Below are 26,467 nucleotides of genomic sequence, written 5' to 3'. Positions count from 1 at the left end.
TAGTCATCTTGTTCACAAAAAATAAATCGATTTCTCAAAATGGGAAAAGAAAACATGGAAATGCAAATCTGCAATAATAATCCACTGTGATTGATGCAAATTAATTTCTCCCTCTACAGTTACAGATGTTCAGCTAATAATGTCAGAACCAGCAGAGGTCACGTTTCAAAACTCTCTACAGTACATGGAGACTAAAGGGGAGTGGCAACTGACTGGCATAGTCTCCAGAAAATCTGCCAACGCATCAGACCCTACCATAGACGGATTGACCACCTGGGATGAACTTATTTACCATGTTTGTCACCCTTAATTCATAAATATTGTTATAGCAACAAAAAAAAAATTATACTAAGATTAACTGACGTTTTTTAAGTTCATAGTTCAGATTTTTTATTTGGATCAACTATTTATTTGATTTTTGTTTCGTTTATTGTTCTAATGATTGTCACATAATAGGTTTCCCTGAAGCGGAGACCAACTCTATACGTGGTGAACCTCCTGATCCCCAGCTACTGCCTGATTACTGTAGATCTGTTCAGCTTCCTCCTGCCTCCTCAAACTATGGATCGTTCTGCCTTCAAAATGACTCTCATCCTGGGCTACACCGTCTTCCTTCTGCTCATGAACGATCTGCTTCCTGTTACAGGAGACACCATCCCTCTAATAAGTCTGTTATCACTGTATATAAACAGCAGGGTTCAAAAGTCTTGAGTCCACTTGTGATCTATATTGCATTTAATTTCATTCTAATAGGAACTTTACAAAAAACAATTATTATAATTTTACACTTTGTGTAAAAAAAACAAATAATTCCACATCTTTATATATTTCTTAAAATCTTAAAGGAACTTTATGTAAGAAATGTATTTCAATTAATCATAAAATCGCCCTGATATGTCACTAGACATTAAGAAATCATGTTAATTTCAAATATTTATATCACTGACAACAGTAGTCCGGCCAGGATATTGTCATTTTAAAAGTGAAGTTGCAGCCCTCAACTGATGTTGATGTTGACATGTTGGGTTTTGGCCTGAAGCGCCACCCTCCAACTATCTACCAGTCACGAAGTCAGTAGTGTTTTTCGGCATCCGGGTTGCCAGCTCTGCTCTAGTTACCACAGCTGCAGCTACAAACTTTTTGGATAAAAAATAAAACTTTACGAAACCTAAAAGACCTCGTTATGAATCAGAAAAACGTTGTGACAATGAAAAAACAAAGAACTTGCTGTGTAGGACTCGTCACTTGCCATTGGAAGCTCCTTGTAGCAGCCTACGTTCCTGCAGCCTATCTGGCAACCTCGAGTCAGGGGGAGAGGGGATACACTGCTCTACAGTCATTTGAAAGTGATTGCAGTACCAGTTTTGGCCACAATCTTACATACATTTCCTTTAAAGATTTTGAATCTCAGACTTTTGGACTCTACTGTACTTGTAAAAAATATAAATATAAAAAATATATACCAGTGGTTATCAAACTATTCAAGTACCCTTAATCAAATCAGAACATTTAAGTACCAACTATCAGCAACTATGTTCCATCTAACCTTTTCATTATTATTATTGGTTTTTTTAAGCCTCATGTTTTGTTGAGATTAATCTTTTTATGAGACCAAAAATGTAGGTTATCGATATAAATCACCATATATTTTTTTTATTAATCTCTTATTTTCCTATTTAAATTTGTTTAATATGTTCCTCTGCTCTAAACAAAATCCAATAGATGGAGATTATTGAAGCTTTAGCTGATTTTACCATACAGTAATCATGTACTTTGCAGAAGTGTGACTCCTATTTATTCTAGTAAGTTTATTTGGAGCAAAATCATACTGTAGAAAAATACAATAAAACAAATCTGTCAGAATGAGCTTCTACAGTGTGCATACCAGTTATAGAGAATCATAGCTTGAGGTAATTTATTCATTTTTCATAATATTCTACATACAAAAGTAACATTTTCATAGTGGTCATTTGAAGCTCATCAAGTATCACAACATTAGTAACAGTCAAGAAGTATCCACCTGATGCTTTTCGGTGTATGGTATTCAGGTCATCAAACTGAACATGAGGGATGCTTAATGTTTTAAATTTCTAGTGTCATGTTGTGTACCTTCTATGCCACAGTTTAAGAACCACTGATATATTCATCAATAACTTTAATTTGAAGGTTGGGAACTTATGTTATTGTCTCCCTCTCTCTCCCTGCAGATGTGTTTTTCTCTCTGTGTTTAGTGCTGATGGTGGCCAGTCTATTGGAGACAATTGTTGTTACTAATATTCTTTGTGGCTCGAGTGACTATCCTCCTCTACCAAACTGGGTTAAAGTGTTGTTCCTGCATTACCTGGCACGAATGGTTTGTTTGGGCCAGAAACCCTCTGACCAGAATTATGCCCCTCAAAGTAAGTCTCACACCGGCTGAAAAACCAGGCAAACATTTTTAAAAACATGCAAATAATACTAGCACAGTTGGACAACTGACAGTATATAATATGTGTATCTACATAAATAAATAAAATACTGAATATATCAAATACATTAAAGTCATAAGTTTAAAAAATGCAGTATGTCTATTTGCAACATATCAATGATGAATCTTGTGTTTACCTACCTATAGATCACATATCAAACTAATCAAACTATTTCTGCCAACAGAAAACACCAAGGACATAATTTCCTGTTCATCTGAGAAAGAAATATACCAAATTAGAATCCACAAAAAAGGCATTAAAACACCACAAATTTTTGATGAGCAAGAAGTAAAGGAGCTAAGAAGGCTTCATGAAGATTTACTCACCATTCGACAGCAAGTTGATAAGCATTTCTCCAGTGACCCGAACTCAGAGGAGTGGAAACACTTGGGCGAGGTCATTGATCGATTTCTGTTCATTTTGTATGTTGTTTTCCTCACTGTCAGCTTCTTCACCATACTATTATTCTGGATGTACTGGTACAGTTTTGGCGAAAAAGCATAATGTCCCGGCCAAGACTGTGCATGTGTAAATTCAGATGCTTTCACGAATTCACTGCTCAAACTGCTCAACTGCATACATGGACTCCTCATACAGTGTCATTTGTTATACAGTAGCTTATGTCTTAAAGCAAAAGATTTCTTTTAATTGCAGATGGCATTCGGTAGTAATAAGAAACTCAGCCCACAATATCCTGCGTTTAACTTAAATGGAACTTGAAACATCTGGCTTAAAGGGTTAGTTCACCCAAAAATGAAAATTCTGTCATTAATTACTCACCCTCATGTCGTTGGACACCCGTAAGACCTCCGTTCATATTCGGAACACAAATTAAGATATTTTTGTTGAAAGCTGATGGCTGAGAAAGTTTTCAGACAGGCCTCCATTGGCATTCAGTACATTGACACTTCCAAGATCCATGAAAGGCACTTAAAACGTCGTTACAAAGTCTATCTCACCACAGTGGCTCTACAATAACTTTACGATGCGACGACAATAGTTTTTGTGCGCAAAAAAAAATCAAAATAACACCTTTAACCAACTTGTTCTCGACTTCCGTGTGTGCCTCCACGACGCATGCGTGAGAATATGACGTAGCGCCGGCGTTCGGGAATCCATGAAATACACACTTTAACCCCCTTTTGAGAACTACGCCGAGACCTAAAGCACGATCAATGTAGAATCCAACAGCTTAGACACGCGCGTCTTCCTCTGCTCGTAAACAAATCGCTTCTGGGTCATGTGTCCGAACGCCGGATCTGCGTCATATTCTCGCGCATGCGTCGTGGAGGCACACACGGAAGTCGAGAACAAGTTGGTTAAAGGTGTTATTTTGATTTTTTTTTGCGCACAAAAACTATTGTCGTCGCATCGTAAAGTTATTGTAGAGCCACTGTGGTGAGATAGACTTTGTAACAACGTTTTAAGTGCCTTTCATGGATCTTGGAAGTGTCAATGTACTGAATGCAAATGGAGGCCTATCTGAAGCCTTTCTCAGCCATCAGCTTTCAACTAAAATATCTTCATTTGTGTTCCGAATATGAACGGAGGTCTTACGGGTGTCCAACAACATGAGGGTGAGTAATTAATGACAGAATTTTCATTTTTGGGTGAACTAACCCTTTAAGGCAATACAAGTGCTATAAATACAAGTAGGAAAAGACAAGCAATAAAAGAAAACTTGTTGAATGATCTGAAGTTATTCTGGTCTCATGATAAAAATTCTGTTTTCCAATTTGTATCAGCATTTAGGAATCATTTAGTCATGAAATGGGAATTTGAGGATCTTGCTATGTAAATTGTGAAAAGAATCTTTTAAGGTTTTTGTTTTGTTTTATATGGCAAAAAAAAGCTGTTTCATGTAATGATGTCATTAGAGGTCACCCTCGCTTGAATACTTGTTGATTCTTTGTGTTCTATCATTAAACTTATAAGCATATTAATGTAAAACTTTGCTTTTGTTTTTACAAACTGATGAAAAGACAAAATTATTTTCTATTCAACTTAATAGCATACCACAGAGAACTTGCATGAACTTTCCTAATGTATGTAAATGATCTCAAAACATGTTTAGTGGTCGAGTGACCAAGGGCCCGTTCTTCGTACCTCGCTAACTCAGTTAGCTGGATTTGATTGTTGACGATTTTACATGATCTCGGATTGTTTGGTTCTTCGAAGCTCATCCTGGACTTGCTGTCATAGCAACAGGTCCGTAATCGTAAACCTGCTCATGAGCAGGCTTATTTCATGTAAACAGGATTAGATTGCATCTTGAGGTGATACTTAAAATCTGTCCCAGCCACTGCTACTTTATTACAAGAGTGCATTACTGAACCAGGGGCAGTAATAATAATTTTAAATAATAATAATAATATAAAAATGTTATATTGTTTATGTATATGAGAATGTATATAATATTATAATGTTGTATATAATAATATAGACACAGCCACTTGATTGAGCGATTTATTTTTGATGGAATAATTACTTTATAATTTTATTGGAGGTTTACACACATGTTGTATAGTTAATCTGAGCCGTGCATTCATTTAAGTGATCACGGATATTATGGGAGTGGCTTGATGCAGCGCAAGAGATGCAGATAATTTGATCTTGACCCTTAAGAAACTTTAATACTGTCACGTTACAAATCTGCTCCAAATTGAATTAAAAATTAAATTACAACATTGAAATAAAAATGTAAAGGGTGTACAAATACTGTATAAAATCGTGAATATAAATAATTGGTAATCATGTTACATTTACATTTACATTTAGTCATTTAGCAGACGCTTTTATCCAAAGCGACTTACAAATGAGAGCAATAGAAGCAACTACAACAGTCAGAGGCTACAGTATGCAAGTGCTGTAACAAGTCTCAGTTAATCTAACACAGAACACACAGGATTTTTTTTTTTTTTTTTTTTTTTTAAATAAATTAGACAGACAGAAAAATGAATAGAATGTTAAGTGCTATTCTTGATTGGTCAGGTGCTGCTGGAAGAGATGCGTCTTTAGATGTTTTTTGAAAATGGCTACAGACTCGGCTGCTCGAATTGAGATAGGCAGGTCATTCCACCAGGTGGGGGCAGTCCAGGAAAAGGTCCGTGACAGTGATTTCATGCCTCTCTGGTATGGCACCACAAGGCGTCGTTCACTGGTAGAACGCAAACTCCTGGAGGGTGTGTATGTCTGAACAAGCGAGTTAAGGTAAATTGGTGCAGAGCCAGTGGTTGCTTTGAAGGCGAGTACCAGTGCCTTGAATTTGATGCGAGCGGCTATTGGTAGCCAGTGGAGTCTGATGAAGAGAGGCGTGACGTGCGCTCTCTTCGGCTCGTTAAAGATCACCCTCGCCGCTACATTCTGGATCAGTTGCAAGGGTTTGATAGTGCATGCCGGAAGGCCTGCTAGAAGAGCATTACAGTAGTCCAGTCTGGAGAGAACAAGAGCTTGGACCAAGAGTTGTGTGGTCTGCTCTGATAGGAAGGCTCTAATCTTCCTAATGTTGTATAATGCAAATCTGCAGGACCGGGTTGTTGCAGTAATGTGGTCAGTGAATTTTAGCTGATCATCGATCACAACTCCAAGATTCCTGGCTGTCCTGGACGGAGTTATGGTTGATGATCCTAGCTGAATGGAGAGATTGTGATGAAGTGCTGGGTTGGCTGAGACCACAAGCAGTTCACCCGTGCAGTGTTAAAAAAACAAAAAACATTTATCATTTATCTATTATAACTTTTATGTTGGTTTGGCTGTTTCCTTATAAAGGTCCAGACATTCGTGGGGTTTTTATTGTATAATTTGTCAAGATTTTTGCATGGATTTTTTAATTATATGATGTCATTACGTTGCTGTCTTGACGCCAGCCAATCGCTGCATTGCTGATCGTGGTTTCGAGTATCGATGCATCTGCCCTCTTCAGGGAACACAAGAACGCTCAGTAATCTTAGATCATTTAATTCAGATATTTTAATCCAATCCGCAAATTCGTTTGAAGAACCAAATTAGCCTGAGATCAGTTATCTCGATTAAAAGATCTGGGATCTGTCAAATCATCTCAGATGTAATAAGCAACGTACGAAGAACGGGCCCCTAGAACGATCAGCGAGTAAACGCATCTGCTTTAGTAAGCTTGCACTGCACTGCTGTTTGAGTCGAGCTGATAAATGGTCCATGTGGCGCGATTCAAATGAGTTATCGGGTTATCGCCCAGCCCTAATACTTATAGAGTAATAAATACTTATATTATAAATATAGTCTACTTTAATTGTAAGTCCACAGAATTCTAAGTCCAAAGAAGGCGAGTTGCATAACCCATGTGCAGTTTATCAACTTAAACGTAGACAAAATATACAATAAACAAAGACTTGGCATAACTTGACTTGAACTAAACTGAACACAAACAAACTCACCAAACAGTGGATTACACGAAAGTTAGACAAAGGAACAATGGGAACATGAGGTCTAGCCTTGTTTATACTCGCCGCGGCCGCAAGAGCGCGAGGGTGCGCACGGTAAAAATTACGTCAACGCGGAGGGGGCGGTCTCGCGCGTTGGCTCCGCAAGACCCCATTTCGCCTGGCGATGAGCAGCGCATTTTTTGTTACTCCGCGCGCACCTTCGCATCCGAAGATGTACGATTTTGAGGCGACTTTGTCCGAGCTGGTGCGTCAGTACCGGCATATTTATGACCCTTCCATGAGGGATCATCGCGACAGCCAAATGGCACAGAATTCATGGAAAGAAATTGCAAAAATTTTGGGGAAGGAAGAATCTATTTGTTAGCCTGGGAAAACCCAGACAACTTCCGGCAAATTTAGATTTGCTCTGCAAGTAGTCTGGCAAAGAGCCCATTCAAACCCATTTCTAAGCCCCAGAAATCGAGGCACCAATCAGAAACGTTGAGGCGGGCTTTACACGATGGCGACAGCACAGCGACAGTGAAGCAGATTTTGTACACTGACTACAAAGATGGATGCAGCAGTGGAACATCACTATCAGCTATCGCGGCTATTTTAAGCGATTTAAACTTTCCCATTCCGTTAAAACTAGAGCAAAGAACAACACTAGAAGCCTTCATATCTTAAAAAAGATGTTATCACTGTCTTACCGACTGGATTCGGCAAAAGTCTGATATACCAGCTTGCTTTACTTTTGCTTACAATTGTCTTAGCGAGAGCCCTCTGGTAGTGTTAATGTTTCACAAAATATAGTTTTAAGTCCTTTTCAGGCGAGAATGTAGTTGTTTTTAAAGCTCAAATCTGTGGTTTATTTATAAAGAGAGCGCCTTTTTGAAAATTTGATCTGCCGTTTTCGGGAGTTGTGAGCTCCAGTGAACCAGCGGCGCTCAATTGCTCAACCCCACCGAGAGGCGCCTTTCCTCGGCCAGTCCTTCTGCCATCTGCCGCTGGCTCTGATGTGAAGATATGATTCGTCTTGTGTAGATCTAATGGCTGATCTTTGCTCTCATTAATCTATAATTTGTTCCCTGACAGATCGTTTTGTCTGAGGGCAAAGTGAAGTTTCATAACTTTATATTTGTAAGCTATTAAACTTTATCGTTGTAGTCTCCTAGCGCTGACTTTCTTTGACTGAATTGCTTTATGTATTGTATAGCTTCTTATACCTTTTACTTATACTTTTAAAATGGATATTGATCACGCATTAAACTAACATTTAACAAAAAGAGACTGGATTTTGTTTTATGTCATATCTCATTGTATTACAGTGATAATCATTGCCTATATTATGCACACATATTACATGTTTTTATTTTTTAATGTAAACGAAAAGAGGCCGGGTTTTTTAAATATTTTGTTTTGTTATATACATGCATTGAAGATAATATGCATTGCCTTCACTACATTTGTGTGGCTATAATATGTTTAATATTAACTATTACCGTCATCGGGAGTTCATTCTCCACGCAAGTCAGAAGTTCGCGTACAAAATATGTCATAAAACACCACTGCCTCATTTCATTTCAAAAACTTAAACATATTAGCCACACACATGTGGTTCAGGCAACGCGTAGTTAGGCCTACATTCATTATCTTATATATTTATAATAAAACGAAGTAAAAAAACACCCTGCCTCTTTTCGTTTACATTTTAAAAATAATTAAACATTAATATGTGGTTTAGGTAAGGTGACCAGACTTTTCCTATTTGAGAACACAAGTACAGACCATAGACAGTGGTACAGACAAAAACGCATATTGAGAAACGGCCAGAGTAGATATTTCTCCGTCGCTCTGCATAGGCTACGTCATCTCCCTCATCGCTCTGATTGGTTTTAGGTCTATCCAATTGCGCCCAGAGGCATTTGAGCGACGCCCGTTGGTGACGCCCCTTTGGAAATGATTTGTCTATGAAGCTTTGCCAGACCACAACTCAGTCACTACTGAGAATGGTCTGGTTTTAACCAGGCTATCTATTGTAGGAAAACCTGGAAAATGCATTGATGGCCATCCATCCGTCCAACCATCCATTCCTTTTGTGAATAGGACTTTAGAATACATTTGCATTAAGCACCCAGTTTGCACTTGTCTTAAGTAGCCTAACTGCTTACATTTTCAAAATTAGCCTACACTAAGTGAAATAGAACCATTGATACAATAAGGCATGTTTTATAAAAACTAACTGTACAAAGAGGCTTAATTTAGTACGTTATTTTACAAGACACTTTCTACAGCATTTATTGTGCTTGTTTAGTGTTAATTTCAGAATGTACAAACAAAATCAGAAATTAGTTGTCATCTTCAGTTAACGCACTGTGAACTAATATAGTTAAAATATAGTATATATATATATATATATATATATATATATATATATATATATATATATATATATATATATATATATATATATATATATATATATATATATATATAGTATAAAAATATCAATATAGTGTATGCATGTTTTCACATCCATCTATTTTGTTCTAATGTCGACCAATGATTGGTCTTTGATGCTATAACAAGAAGGAAGACACAAACCACGCTTTCAGTTTTATGGTTTTATTACAAACATTCCATCTTCTTCGCCTTCGTCTTTTTGATAACATCAGCATACACAACAACTCTTCTTCAGCATTCCGCAACTCCACGCGGGACGCCATGTTCACCTGTATTGTTGTTCCGGTTAACTACTTCTTCGCTCCTGCTTTCGACGGATTTAAGAACAATTACTTCAAGTCGCCCCCTGTCGTTTCACAGAATACTACAACGGCATTTGGATCTCCTTCGTCTCCTGAGTGTCTCCTCGTCTCGTCCTGTCTCCTGGTCCTCGTCTCCTTCGATCCATTGTCCTGTTGTTCAACCAAGAAGAAACGTATCGTATTACCACCATATCCAGTATTCACCTGACCTCCCATATCTGACTCTCACCTCATCTGCTCACATCCTGGTTCTGCAAATAAACTCTGCTTTCACCTGCTTCTGTTATCCGTGTCACCTCTGTTTGTAACAATAGTATTATAGCGAAAACATACTGGTCAATGAAGTGCAAACTGTGAACGTCACTGGCAAGACAAAATGGGCAAATAATTGAGAATTATAAAATGGATAGTTCCAGATAGTTAGTGGAGCTCGCGCTGCGGAGCCAGGCGCGAGTATAACCGGCGCTTAATGAGTAACATGAAACAGAACTGATGAACACATGACCAAAAACAACCAATGAGAACATAATACATGAGACTAAGCTCGGGTATGGCACCCATGACGGCTGGAGGCTCAGGCATGGTGGCCATGACATGAAGAGGCTCTGGCATGGTGGCTATGACTTGAAAAGGCTCTGGCGTGGCGGCCATGATGTGAAGATGCTCTGACGTGGTGGCCATGTTGTGACAAGGCTAAGGCTTGGCATCATGATGTGATGAGGCTCTGGCTTGGTGGTCATTGGTATGGGGGCCACGACATTAAGAAACGTTTGACTGATGTGACTTGAATCTGGTGTGGAATAAAGAATAACTAAAGAATAAAGGCCCTGGCATGGCAGTCATGACATGAACGAGCCCTGGCGTGGCAGGCAGGACATGAACGGCACGACTTTGTTTGTCTGTCCTGGGCCTGGAACAAATTCTCCATAGAAAGCCGCCTCAGCATGTGGAGTTTTGGCACAAATGGCCCTCATTTTCATAGTGGAAGTGCTCTAACCCAACTCTCAACCTTGGCTTGTAGGTATGAACCCTTGTATAACTCTTGTGGTCACTAACTGAAAAGTAGAACATTTTCTTCCCACATGATTAAATTTTGAGATTTGTTTGTCATAATAAAATTTAATTTAAGTTTATTAAGATAAGCAGATACCTGTGATAATACCAATATTTGCTGAAACAAGCCTCCAGATTAAGCTAATTCAAAGGCATTATTGTGGCAGATAACTGAATCACTGAACAGACACCGCAAAAAAGCAGCTTGGCTTTAGCAGTCAATAGATTGTGATGTTTGTTTTATTTCCATACCATTGGTCTACATTCTACACTGATCCATTTTACAAGTGAGGTTGTCAATCTGCTTAGGGTGCTTTAACACTGGGCTTATTTGCTGCGGTCCTAGTCCGAGCGATTGTTCCTGACGCCCCCTGTACGCTTGGTCTGCTTTCACACTTTACTTGATTCTATCGAACCCTGGTGTACTTGCATTCATTTTGCACCATTACAAACGTGCATGCCTCATGATAGAAAACAGGACACGGGTCAATTTATTGTGTCTTTTATTCATTTGGTGGTATTATGCACAGCAGAGTGAACAACACTTGGGTTTACTGTATGTGTGTCACTTGAAGGCGGCTCTCTGACTCTTTTGATGAGACAGTGGATTGTGAGCTATTCATTTATCACAGTAGCTTTCACGCAAATCGTGCCACGGCACAAGTTTTAACCTCCACTAACTCCTCAAACTGTGGTGACTAGGGTGTGGTGTCCAAACATTGCAGCCGAGAGCAGAGCATTCTCAAGGGTAGACGCTCGCAATGCTCGCAATCAACCCCCTCGAGGGCTGACCAAGCATGCTCCGCTCCCAAACAGCTAACACAAAGATTGTGTGTATCCCCACCAGGAATGAAGCACCATGAAGCTGGTGTACAACATGACATGGGATGACGTTGCACCAATCAGAATTGGACTAAGTTGCACGTGTTTCAGACGCAGTCGCGCTGAAAACGTTCCCCAAAGTTTCGTCATTGGTGCAGGGCGAATTCCCTCGAAAGGGAACTATGTATAAAGCTTAAATAAACAATTTAATAATCAATTAAAAACGAATTTATGCCTGTGTGATATTACGCTGTAGCCACATTGGACCAGCGGTTTGGAAAACATTGGATGGATGGATGGATGGATGGATGGATGGATGGATGGATGGATGGATGGATGGATGGATGATTCAGTTGCAAGCGCCATCTTCTGGTCAGATGCGGGAATTACGGCACAAAGAAACAATATAATATGAATCACTTTTTTTTTTCAGCTGGTGAATGATAAAAACATTAACAGCCAATCAGAATCCAGTCTGCTTTAAAGTGCTAGAGAATTTAAAGTGGGAGACAACAAAACTGCAGCACACGTTTAGAATAAAGAGAACATTATTGTGTGTTGGTGTGGATGCTAATATAGTTATCGTTATTATAGTTATCATTCTTCATGTGAATGGGCCTTTAGGCTTCGTCTTCTCTACATTAATCCGAATACATCTGAAAACAGAGTTTTCATTTTAAACCACTTTCCATCCACACTAGCGTTTTCTAAAAGTTGCTCATCCACACTGAAACATCTGTAAAGTGTTATGTCATCTCTCAGCATAATACATCATAAAAGCTCGATGAGATGATACTGAGACACCAGACATAATGCATTTCTCATGCTATTCTTTTGCCACGATCGTTTTATTAGCAAAATATCTCACCACTCAATGGTGCATCCAGGTCGCACTCAATGGCCATTCCATTTGTACTCCATATTCACTGGACAACACTGTCTCAGTGTGGATGAAAGATGGTGAAAAAGAGGAAGATAGCAAGAGATCAAAGACAATGCAGGATCTGGTTGTTTGATTTTAATCAAATGTGCAGGTTTTACAAATGTCCATCATTTACATAGTGTAAGGGCTCTAACCCATTTCTCAACCTCGGTTTGCTTGGTTTGTATGATCCATCAAACCCTTGTGGTTACGGCTCGAGTATGAAAACATGTGAGGTTGTTATTCCTCTCATGATTTAATTTTGAGATTTGGTTGCCATTGTTTTTTGGTTACATTTTATGCCGCCTTTACATGCTATCGGAATGATCATAAATAAAAGTTTTCTAGGTGAAAATTGGATATGAACGCCCTCTCAAGTCATATTTACCACTGAAAAGCTGTGGATTAATTTTTATACCCAGATTCCTGTGTTGGATGTGCCATAAACTTTAAACATGGCGGAGGGGAGAGAACCATTGCTGCTGTGACTGCTATTCTTTATTAGTTTTTCGACAAAAGCTACATCACCTTCTCTTGTTGTTAAAGTAGTGCATATTTACATATATGAATAATCGTGTGAAGCGTACTTCATATTTTATACACGGTGAAAATAGCATGTAGTTGACCGCAATTCCAGAATTGTCATCAAACTGGCTATGAATGTTTATATGGTTGTCAATGAACGGAAAATCATTTTGGCTTTAAAAAGTAAAAAAAAGTTTAAAGTTTCCTTAAGAAATAGTCAAGAATAAACCTGGTGTCCTCCATGATTACTGTTCTTTCCGACAACAAAGCACTTGAATGCGGCAAGCTCGAAATCACGACTTCAGAAGTGGGAAATTTCCGATAGCATGTGAAGGAAAGCACAAATCCTCAACTGTTCTTATAGCATTTTATGCTAATAGGCCTACCTGTTGTCCATCTTAAACAGGAAAATATGAAGCATTAAGGTGTCTTATATGGATTCCATATAGCAACAGATTGATTTTTTTCTACACTGATGTTTGCCCTCTGGCTGAATGCCCTGTTTCAAGGGGCGTGTCTGCTGTGAGACTTCAGTGAAAACGCACACTGTTGTGATTGGCTGACATCTTTGCATTTGAAATGAGTATTAGATCTTGTAGCGGAGGGGGCGTGGTTTAACGAGGTCTACGAGGCACTAGCCTGCCAGAGAGACGGACGGACCTGAGTTCACTTCTCATCAGTTCTCTCAGCACGTCTCAGTTCAGTGAACTGTTGTAGTTACTAGCATATAGGATGAGGACTGTTGTAGTTTATTGAGGATGTCCTGCATCCTCAATAAACAAACTACAGTTAGTCCAAAACGCGGCTGCTAGAGTTCTTACTAGGTCAAGAAAATATGATCATATAACACCAATTTTATCATCTCTACACTGGTTACCTGTGAAGTTCCGTATCAATTACAAAGTATTGCTACTAACCTATAAAGCCCTAAATGGTTTAGCTCCAGTGTATCTAACGGATCTTCCATCGCCCTACAATCCATCGCGCTCTTTAAGATCACTAAACTCTAGGCTTCTGGTCATTCCTAGGATATCTAAGTCCACTAAAGGAGGGAGGGCTTTTTCACATTTAGCTCCTAAACTCTGGAATAGTCTTCCTGATATTGTTCGAGGTTCAGACTCGCTGTCCCAGTTTAAAACTAGATTAAAGACGCATCTCTTTAGCCAAGCATTCACATTATAATTATCTTTTTATACTACAGTTAAATCGGATCAAAAGCATTAATATAATATTCTGAACAGCAGCTACGCTAATCATTTCCCATCTGCTTTTCTGTTGTTATCTCGGGACACTAGTCCCGAGGTAAATAGTTCATCAGCTCCAGTTTGTATCCAGCCTCTCATGGAGACTTCGGATGCCCCGACACCTGTGATGAGACGACTCCACGCCTGTGAAGAGACGACTCAACGCCAGCGTTGTTATGGCCTAAATTAATACACGATTGATTAACTTTTTCGAACATTATTCTTTAACATTGTCTTTCTAACATTTTTACTGTACATCTATGAAATGCACTTTCTGTAAAGCTGCTTTGAAACAATGTGTATTGTGAAAAGCGCTATACAAATAAATTTGAATTGAATTGAATTGAATATACTCCAGGTTATTCGTTTATTTCTAGTCGAAGGGACTGTCACTCATGTCAGAAAGTTGGTAACTTTAGTAAATGATTGATCAGCGCTGACTCGAGACATGAACCGTTTAGAATGACTCAGTCCGATTTGGTGAACTGATTCGACCGGTTCACTAAAAAGAACCGGTTCAAAAGAACGATTTGTTGGCGAACCGGACATCACTAGAGATGGAGCGATTGCTAAGAAAGTTATATTGTAACTACTGAGTTGTGAGAGCGCTGTCGGTGTGAGTATTTTGTTTGTATCTGAGAGTTCTGAATAAACACGAGTCCCAGTCACGCCAAGTTATGACGTCATAACTGGAAAATTCAAGATCAGCTCGTCTGAGCTGTCATTTTCTCAAAGGCAGAGAAAGACAGCCAGAACTCGGTTTACACCGATTAAAATTTCTAGCCACTTGGGGATAATATTCAGGCTAGGGGAACTCATATTAATGTATGCATATTAACCTTAGTCAGTGGTGCAATATAGCACCTTAGCAAAAGAACCACTGAAGAACCGCTGAAGAACCACTGAAGAACCACTGAAGCACCAAAATTGGTGCTATATAGCACTTAAAAAGGTCCCCCTATGATTACGAGCCAAGAACCAATTTTCGTGCCATATAGAACCTTTTTTTTTTAGAGTGTAGTGTTGTATCAATATTCTTGTCTTTGTGAGTGGGTGAGATGGTTGAGTTGACCAGGTTCTTGGCTGTTTCTGATTTTATCTATTAAAATATTTGACTTTGAAAGACCTTTGTAACCACTTAGCAAAAATAATACAACTGTACCAACAAGCCAAAACTGCCAGTTACTGCCTGGCAAATAATCCTTTGGAAAACAAATGTCTGTTGGAAATGATGGTTCTTCAGGTAAAAAAAAAAAAACTATAATAATCAAACGCATGAATATTGAGATATGGAATATTGTGGAATAGCTGTAAAATATTGAGACTGAAAATAGAGAAATGGGTGTGAAAAAGGCATCGCCCCTTCTGGTTATTCTAATTTGTGTAAACAAATAAGTCACATAAAAAGCAAGTATTTAGGTTATGTTCACTAGCCATGGTGCTGTACAGACCTCCACCAAAGTAAACCCTGCTAAACATTTTGTTGCAGTCCAGTTGATTAAGGACCTGATGGCTTTTGTCCATCTTCCAAGAACACAGGTAAGACTAAGAAATGTATGATAAGTTTTGTTTCAACATTTAATTTAAATTGTATGTGTATTGGGCAAGGAAACTTAATTAATTTAGCTTTTTTTATTAAGGTTTCCTTATTTTGAAGTATGCCAAAATGTTAGTTGTTTCTTTTTATCTTGTGTTGAGGTTTTAATTTCCCCATTTATCACAAAAATCTAATTTTGCACTGTTTAATATCTTGGTAATGTTAAAGAATCTTGGTTAAGCTTTTGTACAGAAGGGAAGCCCCTAAAAGCACGTGGTGGTGGGAAAAAAAAATATCTTGAAACTTTCCCTCTTGAAACTTTGCCTTTCGACTTTTGCGTAAAGTTTCTTGATGGAACGCAAATGTTTGTGTGAGAACGCAAAAGCATTGAAATATAATTTTTCCACCCATCTCACATGTTTTTTTCCACCACCATGTCTTTGTACTTTTGTTTTAATTACTAGATGACATTGTAATTATTTTGTGCATATTTGCCATATATTGCAAATATTGATTCAACAGGCTACAACATGGTGTCCCGCTCACACTTGGTTCCAGTGGATCACCAACTGCGTCATTATACAATGTATGATATATTTCCATACAAATATATATTTTTTCTATTATAATTCATTTTATCCTTAACCTATTTTAAACGACTGCGGTTTTACAGCAAGAACATTTGAGTTTATTTGATAGTAGATTTATAAAAAATATATATTTTGACGGACCACTTTAGACATTCTACTGACTATAAGTAACTTCGCATGCAACATATTCTACTAACCCGAACCCTAACCTAACAGTCTACTAATACTCTAATGAGAGTTAGTTGACATGTAGTTGCAAAGTTACTTATAGTTAGTTGAATGTGGACAGTCGAAATAAAGTGTATCCAAAAAGATGCATTTACCAGACCTTTAATGTCTAGTCTGATTGACTTACATAGAATGTCAAATCCTGTATCAAGTTTTTTTCCTCCAGCTCTCTTGCTAGGATCTGTGGAGCAGCTAAATTGTTCAGAACCAACAACAAAGTCACTCCTCAATGCCTTGAAAGAGGAAGTCATCAGCTACAGCGAGGCAAGGCCGGTTATAAGTCTGAAAACTCCCACCAACGTCAGTGTGGATTTGACACTTTACGGCATTTTAGGAGTGGTAAACAAATCTATGGAAGCCTACAACTTTTATTATAATACTAATCCCACAAAAAAATGGTTACAGAATCCATATATCTTCCCTTTCAGAATGAAAAATCACAGGTGTTGGAAACATATCTGTGGGTGAGGATGGTAAGAGTCAACAAAGACACTGTTTAGACCTGGTATTAATAGGTTTGCGTGATCCAATCACATTTTACAATGCTTAATACATCCGTTTTAACTATTGCAAGTGCACTATTTGAAGAGCTGTGCTGATAGAGTTATCATTTTTTTGAAGTGGTGGCAGATTGAAGGTTTGACCTGGGATCCTGCTGAGTGTGGATCAGACAAGATCTCACTACCAAGAGAGAAGATATGGGTTCCAGATATTGTCATTAATGAATTGTAAGTTTGACTAGTGACTAGGAAATAACAACAAAATAGTTGTTCTATAGGGTTATTTCTTATGAATTGCCATTAGTGAGTGTGTTGGATTGTGCATATGCAAAAAGTACAATTCTTGGTGAATTTCCCTTTCTGTCTTTACTACCCACTGTCATTTTGCAGCATGGATGAAAACCGAGCCCCGGACACGTTTTACGTCTATGTGACCTCCACTGGTAAAGTGCTTGACGGACGGCCGTTTCACGTGTTTAGCTCATGCAAACTGGACATCTACACCTTTCCATTTGATTTCCAAAACTGCTCATATACTTTCAACTCCTACAAACACACTCGTGAGTGAGCAAAACTGAAAACTCGACATCCCTCGTTTGGCTACTTGTGATTACATTGTACCCGTTGGTGTCTTTCTCCACAGGTGAAGATGTTCAGTTGTTCTTCTTTCGGCCAGTGGAGCAGATATTCAAGCAGTCTCTTGAAGCAATGACAACTAAAGGAGAGTGGGAGCTGATCGACATGCGGGCAGAAAAACCTGTACAGCTCTTTCTGGACGGAAGATGGGATAACCTCATTGTTTATGTTGGTGGCATTTTAGATTTAGGGGTAATTCACTAAGAAAGAATCGAGGCATTGATTTCCTGTCATCATTTGGCACGTTACTCCGACTGTTCAGCATCAGCACAATCTGTTATACATTTTTACACAATATTCTGCTTTCACAGCCTCCTTATGTTTAGAATTACGGTCTTGCACACTATCATAACTCAATCCTTTAGGGAAAATGTTTTTTAACTCTTTCTCCGCCAGCATTTAAAAAAAAAAAAGCCACCGCCAGCGTTTTTGATCATTTTCATAAAATGTTCATGGCCCCTACAATATTTTGTTGTATTAATATCTGAACATGCAATATATCACAAGAAGAACACGAGGCCAACGGCACGCAGCTGGCGATCATCATCACTAATGACCGCGGCCTCGTCCCGTTCCCACAGTCCCTCAGCCTCGTTGCTCGACACATACCCCCAACGCCCTACGCAGGCCGGGGGGTACTCCCGAGCCTGCGCTCTACGCCCGGGGGGGGGGGGGGGGGGAGGGTAAGGGGGTAAGGAAGTCGGGAGAGAGAACGGAGTCGGGAGCACGAGGAGCGACAGAGACGAGAGAGTGGAGAGAGGAGAGAAAAAAAAAGTGGTCCGGTTCCCTGACACACTGCCGCTCGGTCCTCAGCCTGCTGAGAGGCTCTTCCTCACGGTGCCATGCGATGGCACTGGACGCTCGGTGGACGGCTCGATCCTCCTCCGCCCCCTGGCGGCCGATGGTGGCTCCTCCTGTCGAGGGCAGCCGGCAGCGAGTCCCGCGTGCTCCCTGCTCCTCCCCTACACGGCGGATGGACGCAGGCTCCGGCCCACGGCGAACGCCGGCAACTCCTCCGCTCCCTCTAGGACGGCAGCCACCCCACCTCAACCCAGGGGCACGGCAGCGAGCTTTCCGTCCCATCAGATCTGTACTCGCTCCAGCACCACCGCCTCGGGCAGCCACTTGTGGTCTTCTCTCTTCCGCGCTGCCCGAACTCCTCAGCACTGCAATCCCCCTCAGCAGCGAGGGCTCTTCGACAGCATGTCTCTCCTTCCTCCTGGGTTTCGGGACCAATGTAGTAAGATTTGTTCGTGTGGGAAGAAGGAGGCGAGAACCGGCAAACAATACAACATACTTCAATAAAACAAACAAACAAAGTGAAAGTAAAAGCGGCAGCCCCTCACGGACGACTGCCGCGCACACACATAACAAAACATAAATAAAAAGCAACTTAAAGTCCAGGCCTGGTCCTCTCTCGTCCTTCACTGTCGTCACTCCTCCTTTATACTCCCGTCACTCCTCCGTGAGACACGAGGCCGACGGCACACAGCTGGCGATCATCATCACTAATGACCGCGGCCTCGTCCTGTTCCCACGGTCCCTTAGCCTCGCTGCTCGCCATAGTATTATTGTAGCTTAATTTTTTTATCAACACTTGAATGTGGGTAAGTTTAATTTAAAAAAGCAACATTTTGATAATCTGACGTCGTCATACTAAGATTCTAGTCAGAATATGAGTCTGATACTTCTCAATTGGGCTGTGATTATGGGGCGTGTTTCAACCGAACCAGGAAAGAAAATGCCACTGCACACAATTGGATAGACCTACAACCAATCAGAGCAAGTGGCGTATGTTGAGCGATGCATAGTTGTCAACAGAACTCAACTGCACGTACGCTGGAAGAAGTAGAAGAAGAAGATGAGTGTAAACAATCTTTGCCGGTGTTGTAAAAATAATTTAAGGATACACAGAGTACTTACCAACACGATCCTCATTTTTGAGAGAAATAGTAAAGGTGAATGTATATACGAACAAGTTCTCTGTTTAGGATTAGAACTAATTCAACCCAAGTGCTCTTTGGTGACATGGATTCTTATCATCTGTCCATCATCAATTGGTCCGAACAGCTCTGGTTCGAGCATAGCTGCTCCACAACGGATCAAGTCCAGACCGAACTTCCCGACCGCAAATGTTGTGGGCGGGGCTAAGTTCAGCTAGCATTTTGAACAAAAATCTGAGAAAACAAAAAACTCCTTTTTGCTACTTCTATTTTTAAGAGTGCCGATCTTTTTTTCTGCAATAATCTAAAAGCCAATGAAAAAATCCCGTTTGGTGTTTGGTCAAATGAACCCGGGTGATGCTAACTTCCAGGAAGGCCTACAAAATTATGTCATCACTGCATCTCTCTATATCTCCGCAGATAGCACATGGTTAGATGGTTAGTAAACAAGCAAAAAGTATGATGTCATGCATGACATTAGTTTCACCATAAGTATAATGACACACTAACTCAGGGAAGGTAGAAGAAGGAGCAGGAGTTTATTGAAACAAACGTAGATGTGGAATGTGAGGTAAATATGCAGGTAAGTTATGCAGTCTTTATGCAGTTCAGAAAATATAAACAGAATGCGATTTACAGACGAATTATTACAGGTCTTTTCAAATCAGAAACTTAAAATCTCAGTAATTTCAAGAAATCAGGCGAACAAAACATTAAAAGGTCTTTTAAAATCCAAAAATGAAGGCACAGGTAGGTAATACAGGTAAGTATCCAATAAACAGTTCATATAATCACTTATCTCTTTAACTCAGGAAAAATCGTTCATCAACAGGTACCAAAAAATACAGGTAAGTCTTTTCCAACAAACAATAGTGCAAAAGGTGAGTCCATTTAACATACAAAAGGCCAGACTCTGACTGAGTGCAAGTCAACAGTTTAAATACAAGTCCAAATGAGACGGTGATTAGTAGAGGTGGGAATTGCCAGAGGCTCAACGATACAATATTATCGCGATACTTGAGCCATGATACGGTATATTGCGATTTTTTTTTTAAAAGCGATATGCTGAGTATTGCAATAACATATTAATATGGCTATTAACAATGGCCGTGCCCATTTTACTTTCACTTTAGAATTAGTGCCAATTCAGGGGAGGGTTGCTTGAATGGTGGGTTCGTTGTTATTCTAAATGAAAAACACAACAACAAAACAATACAATGACAAAGTCACTTAAATAGGCGCTTTTACATTTTGTTTTGTCTTGTCATCCAGCATCCACAGTATCTCGTGATGAATGAGATCTGACTCCTGTTGCTGTTCTGTGCTGTGACTCTCATTCGGCTCACGCTGCACATTCAGTTTTTAATTGTAGTGTCTTCTCTAACTGAACAAAATGATTTTTACTACTATAAATAATCAAAATGACAGTGGGGTGGTGCCGTGGTAGGCAAGTTATGTTACCTGTATTGCAGCTGAACACTGGTAACACTGGCCACACCGACTATCGCAGCAAGCCTTTTGTGTTGTATAATGAACGATTGCGCTGACAGTGTAGATATATCATAATATAGACAGCTTTTTTTATTGTAATTGCGAGCGAAGTTCTGTTGCATTGCAGTGCGCAGCTGGCTTGCACAACACGTAATTAACACATACACATGGACAGAGCAGTCCACGTTCAGAAATATGCAAGAATACGCTTACTGCACACAGAGCTTACCGTGTGAGAGTGATGTACTGTTTGTGATATTACAGTCTGAAAGAAATATTTTTAATTATTATTTCCCGCCTTAGCTCAGAGCTTACTGTAAAATTTTGCATAATACGAGTTACTTGCTGTCCTTGTATTGATATATATATATATATATATATATATATATATATATATATATATATATATATATATATATATATATATATATATATATATATATATATATATATATATATATATATATATATATATATATATTAGTACGATATGGATAGATCCCCAGACAAAATATAGCAATACTATGCTGTATCGATTTCCCCCACCCCACTGTCAAGGAGGAGGAGATGGAGGGAGTCCCACAGAAGAGTCGAAGGAGGGAGCAACCATAGTGGAGCCTTGGTGGAGAGGCCAGGGGGCCAGGAAGGCCAGGAAGTCCATGGCGAAGGCAGAGTGACGACTTACCAAGGTGGAGCCAGAAGGACAAGGAAGCCTAGTGCAGCCGTAAGGACGACTGTCCCAGGTGGAGCCAAGGACCTAAGTTGGAGCTGACAGTTCAAAGGGCCGGATATTGTGCCAGGGTCATGCTGGAATCTCCCACTGGTAACATTAGGCTGATATTGTTGTCCAGTCCACTCAGAAAAATGTCCGTCAAAATATGATCATCCCACAATGTCATGTGGCAGTATTCCAAAAACTCCTCTACATACTCAATTTCCCGGGCATTCTGGAAAATGAAACACTGGTCCGAGAAAAACTCATGCTGGGTTCATGGTCATTGGCCTGGCCTTTCTGTAATGACACACCAACATTGAGCGGGTAAAAGAACCCAGGAGCGGGAGTTTAAAACAAGAGGAGATCAAACAGGTGAGGAATGTGAGGTAAGTATATAGGTACGTTATGCAATCTTTTAGCAGTTCAGAAAACATAAACAGAATTTGATTTACCAATGAGGTATTACAGGTCTTTTCTTTTAAAAATCAGGAACTATAAATGTCAGTAATTTCAAGAAATCAGGCAATCAAAACATCATTAAAAGAAACAGGTCTTCAAAAATCCAAGAATGAAGGCACAGGTAAGTAATACAGGTAAGTATCCAATAAACAATTCACATAATCACTTATCTCTAACTCAGGAAAGACTGTCCATCAACAGGTAACAAAAACGCAGGTGAGTCTTTTCCAACAAACAATAACGCAAAAGGTGAGTCTATGTAACATACAGTCCAGGTCCAAATGAGACGGTTATTAGCTGAGATAGAGAGCGGGTGACTGAAGGAGGTTACAGAGTCCAGAATGTGCTGTGAGAATAAGCAGGTTCCACACAGACTGTGCACATTGCTTGACGTCTGCATTTGTGCCAGGATCTGAATGCACTATTTGGTGGGACCACCAGGTGGCAACACTCACAGTTGGGTCGTTATTTAATTTAAGAAGAGGATGGAAAATGTCAGAAATAAAATAAAAACAACAGAAGACTAAGTTGAAAACAACAAAAATGGATATACACTACAAGGAGGTTAGACATTGCGCTGCAATACCACACACAAAGTTGTGCAACTTCTTAGTGAATTCACCCCAAGTGTTATGTTGCTACTGTGAAAAGTTGTTTGCATTTTAGAAGTTCTAATATTCTCACTCAATGTTGTGGACTAGATTGTCTTGAGACGTCGAGCTACGCTGTATGTGGTGAACCTCCTGATTCCCAGCAGCTTCCTGCTTTCTTTGGATCTCTTCAGCTTCCTCCTGCCTCCTCAAAGTGTGGACCGTGCATCCTTCAAAATGACCCTCATCCTGGGTTACACCGTCTTCCTGCTGCTAATGAACGACCTGCTGCCTGTCACAGGAAACAACTTGCCTCTTATAAGTACGTTCTCAACCCTTATTCTCAAATTTTGCATCTTTTTATCTTTCTACCCTGCTGAAAAGGCCAGATGGTCATGCAACCTACCCAATAAGAGTATTTTGGTAAACCAAAGGGGTTAAAGTTTGGTTAGCAAGGCACAGTTAGTGCTGGAATATCATAAAAACCATCTGGGAGCACATTTCTCCATTGACGGCCATCCTTGAGATGAATGGGAATGCTAACGGCTAGCTTTTTCAAGGCATTAAAGACCTCCTTGAGTTGACCCGTTTAATCATGAAGATTGTTCTGGTCAGGGGCGCCGCTAGCAATTTTGGGCCCTATGGAGAGAATATGAGGTTGGGCTCCCTGCCGCACCAAACATACAGGCCAACCTATAGCGATCCAAAATCGCTGTCAGCTATTTAATTATATGTATATCTGTGTTAAATAGCACAATACCAGCTTCTCATCTCCATCACCTTCTCCCTCCTGACCTGCATATTTCCCTTCCCAAAGCTGAGCATTGGTTGATACAGTCTATGCAAACCGATTGTTTCTGTCGCGCGTTTTAAAACTTCTATCGTAACACAGCTGTTTAGTTTAGATACACATCTCATCTTACACTTTATGACCATCAACTGAAGCGTTGCGCTGGAATTTGCGCTAAGAAGCTGTGAACATAAAGCTTGCAGAACTTTGTCCGGTTAACTGTATTTTATTTTGGCAATAAACAGGCTGCGATGTCAAATTGGCAGTGCTAGAACTGACATATTATGCGCGCGTGTGAGGCGCCGGCGCGATCACTTGGATATTTCCCTCAGCAGTGGAAAAAACGTAATACTCTGTTATTTATAGTAATTTTATTTTTGTACATTAAAAATGACTTCAAAATATCAAGCCATTGAAAACTAAAGAAAACAAAAGGGATGCGCTTTTCTGTCTCCGTCTCCTTGAACATCTTTCTGGCTCACGTGCACAAAAATTAACCAAAACACTGTGAATACTTGACGCACGTAATTACATTACATCTGACAGTATTTTTGAGCTAATTTAAACAAAGAAAGCTTCAATACGTTGGCGTCCTCGCACAGGTTAAGAGGTTAAATGCATTATATAAGTCACATTTACAAAAGCCAACATTACATTCTTTTTATTTCAGTAGTGAAAAACATAACCTTTTGAATAGACTATCAGGTAGTGGTTGGCTATGCAACTAGCGCTAACATTACAGCAAAGGAAGCTCCGCGAAAAAAACATATAACCTTTCTTTTTGAAGAACTGGGTGAGTAATTGTCAGGCTGTTTTCTCTCTCTCTGCCCTCTGTAACCTCGGGTTTGATGACCGGACTTATACTTCTTTGTCGAACTTGAAGACATCTCTAATGGATGGAAAAACTGCAGTGAATGGGGGTGGGGGGTAATATTGCCGGAAATGCACAAATAAGACGTCATTTTGTTTTATTTGTAACTCTGGTAGATTATACATTTATAATTTCTATTACATTACTACTAGTACTATTGGACCTTAGAATTGTCCTAATTGTTCTTATAGCTTGTACATGTGTCTGTCTTATCTGTTTATTCTGTGTTTTCTTTGGCTATCTTGTGAATTTATGGCCCAAGGGCACTGTTGCCACCTTGTTAATAAAGTTAATTAGTGCACCAAAAAAGAATTGCGACCTGCGCAGTAAGCATGGTTAGAAAAATTGGGCTGCATGCATAAAGTATGTGTGTACTGTTTGGTGACACGCTGTGAAAAGTGAAGTATACTTTGGCCTTAGTTTTTCAGGGTCGAGGTTCTGGCATAAACCAGCCTGGGCTGCGTTTCTCAAAAGCATCATAGACCATCAATGGTACTACGATCAACTGTAATTATGCTTATGAGGCTTTTTGGAAAACAGCCCAGGACATTTTCAGAAGCATAGGTAATCCTTTTTCACCTCCAGCCTTGTCTGATCTTATCTTTCTCTCTCGGTCTAGATGTGTTTTTCTCTCTCTGCATGGCCTTGATGGTGGCAAGTCTGCTTGAGACTGTCATCATCACCAATATCTTGTGTCGTTCCCGTGACTTTCCTCCCTTACCTAAGTGGCTCAGGATTCTGGTCCTGAAATATCTGGCTCAACTTGCTTGTATGAAGAAATCTTGTGAAGAAAACGCTGAAGGTAAGCAGATATTTTCGTCTTCCTGCTTTTATACTAGAGTTATTGGTGCGATCTTGATGTCAGAGTTCATATCACTGTGTGATATGAATGTTTCTTGCCTACAGCAAACAGATCTGAGAGCACTTTCTACAAAAACACCATGATTGATATTCCAAAGAAAGAACAAGTTAGTGCAAGTCCAGCGAGAGTCTGGGAACAATGTCTAGAGGAAATTAAGAAGATGAGTAAAGATTTATTGGCCATCCGCCACCAAGTTGAAGAGCACTTCAGCAATGACAACAGCACCGATGAATGGATCATGTTTGGTCAGGTCATTGACCGTGTGCTCTTTATGCTGTATACTCTCTTTATTGTTGTGAGTTTAAGCACAATCATGGTTCTGTGGCTGTACTCGTACAGTCTGGACAAAAAGTCATAGAATATTATGGCCTGCTCTGTGAATTAATGCAAGGAATCATAAACAAAATACTCTTTATCGGGGCAAGCATAGATATGTATACGTAGATGCCTCATTAGCGACTGTTTCTATGGGCCACTATATGTTAACTGTCCGCCATTTTCAAACGGTCAAACCGGTCGTGAACGCGCATTGTGATGTGTGAACATTCAAAAGTTGCCTGTGCATCTGCAAATGTAGTTATACGCATGCTGCATGTATGTATATCTATATCTGCAATAGACTGAAGCAGATGATTTTATAGGATTTAGTTGATCATAAATGGTAGATAATTCTGCATGCTAAAAAAATATTGGTTATGGTTTATATTGGAAAGTAAACCATCAACCAATCAGCCATCAAAATAAAATTATAAAAATAGTAATAAATTAATGTGAATGTGTTTAATATAGCCTATTTATCAATTTCACACCATGTTTAATCACCATAAACTAGGTATTATTTGAAAGCTTAAATTCTCAAAAATCATCCTGTTTTGCAATCGTTTTATAAAAAAACTTTATAAAATTATGAACATCATTTTTAAGAACAGGGAAATTATAAATTAGGAGTCAAAATTATAAAATATTATAAATTTATTTAAAATACGAAATTATATGATATTCTAGATAGCTTATTATTCTACATTATTTGAATGCACATATAGATTTACAACACTG

General features: G+C 39.4%; 1 protein-coding gene across 1 annotated transcript; it reads left to right on the top strand.

Annotated features, from left to right (window-relative positions):
* Positions 1-7,100: 7,100 nt before the first annotated feature.
* Positions 7,101-25,769, top strand: LOC307120156 (5-hydroxytryptamine receptor 3A-like; the record flags this gene model as incomplete). Its single annotated transcript, XM_079807043.1, has 9 exons — positions 7,101-7,248; positions 16,721-16,893; positions 16,983-17,027; positions 17,176-17,282; positions 17,445-17,614; positions 17,698-17,858; positions 23,000-23,210; positions 25,169-25,351; positions 25,456-25,769. 9 exons carry the CDS (start codon positions 7,101-7,103, stop codon positions 25,767-25,769), a joined length of 1,512 nt encoding a protein of 503 aa, XP_079663169.1.
* Between the last annotated feature and the right edge of the window lie 698 nt (positions 25,770-26,467).

Source organism: Gobio gobio, assembly GCF_949357685.1.
Source record: "Gobio gobio genome assembly, chromosome: 24".
Lineage (NCBI taxonomy): Eukaryota > Metazoa > Chordata > Actinopteri > Cypriniformes > Gobionidae > Gobio > Gobio gobio.
Note: the sequence above shows the minus strand (reverse complement) of the source record. Positions and strands in the feature narration are given on the sequence as shown.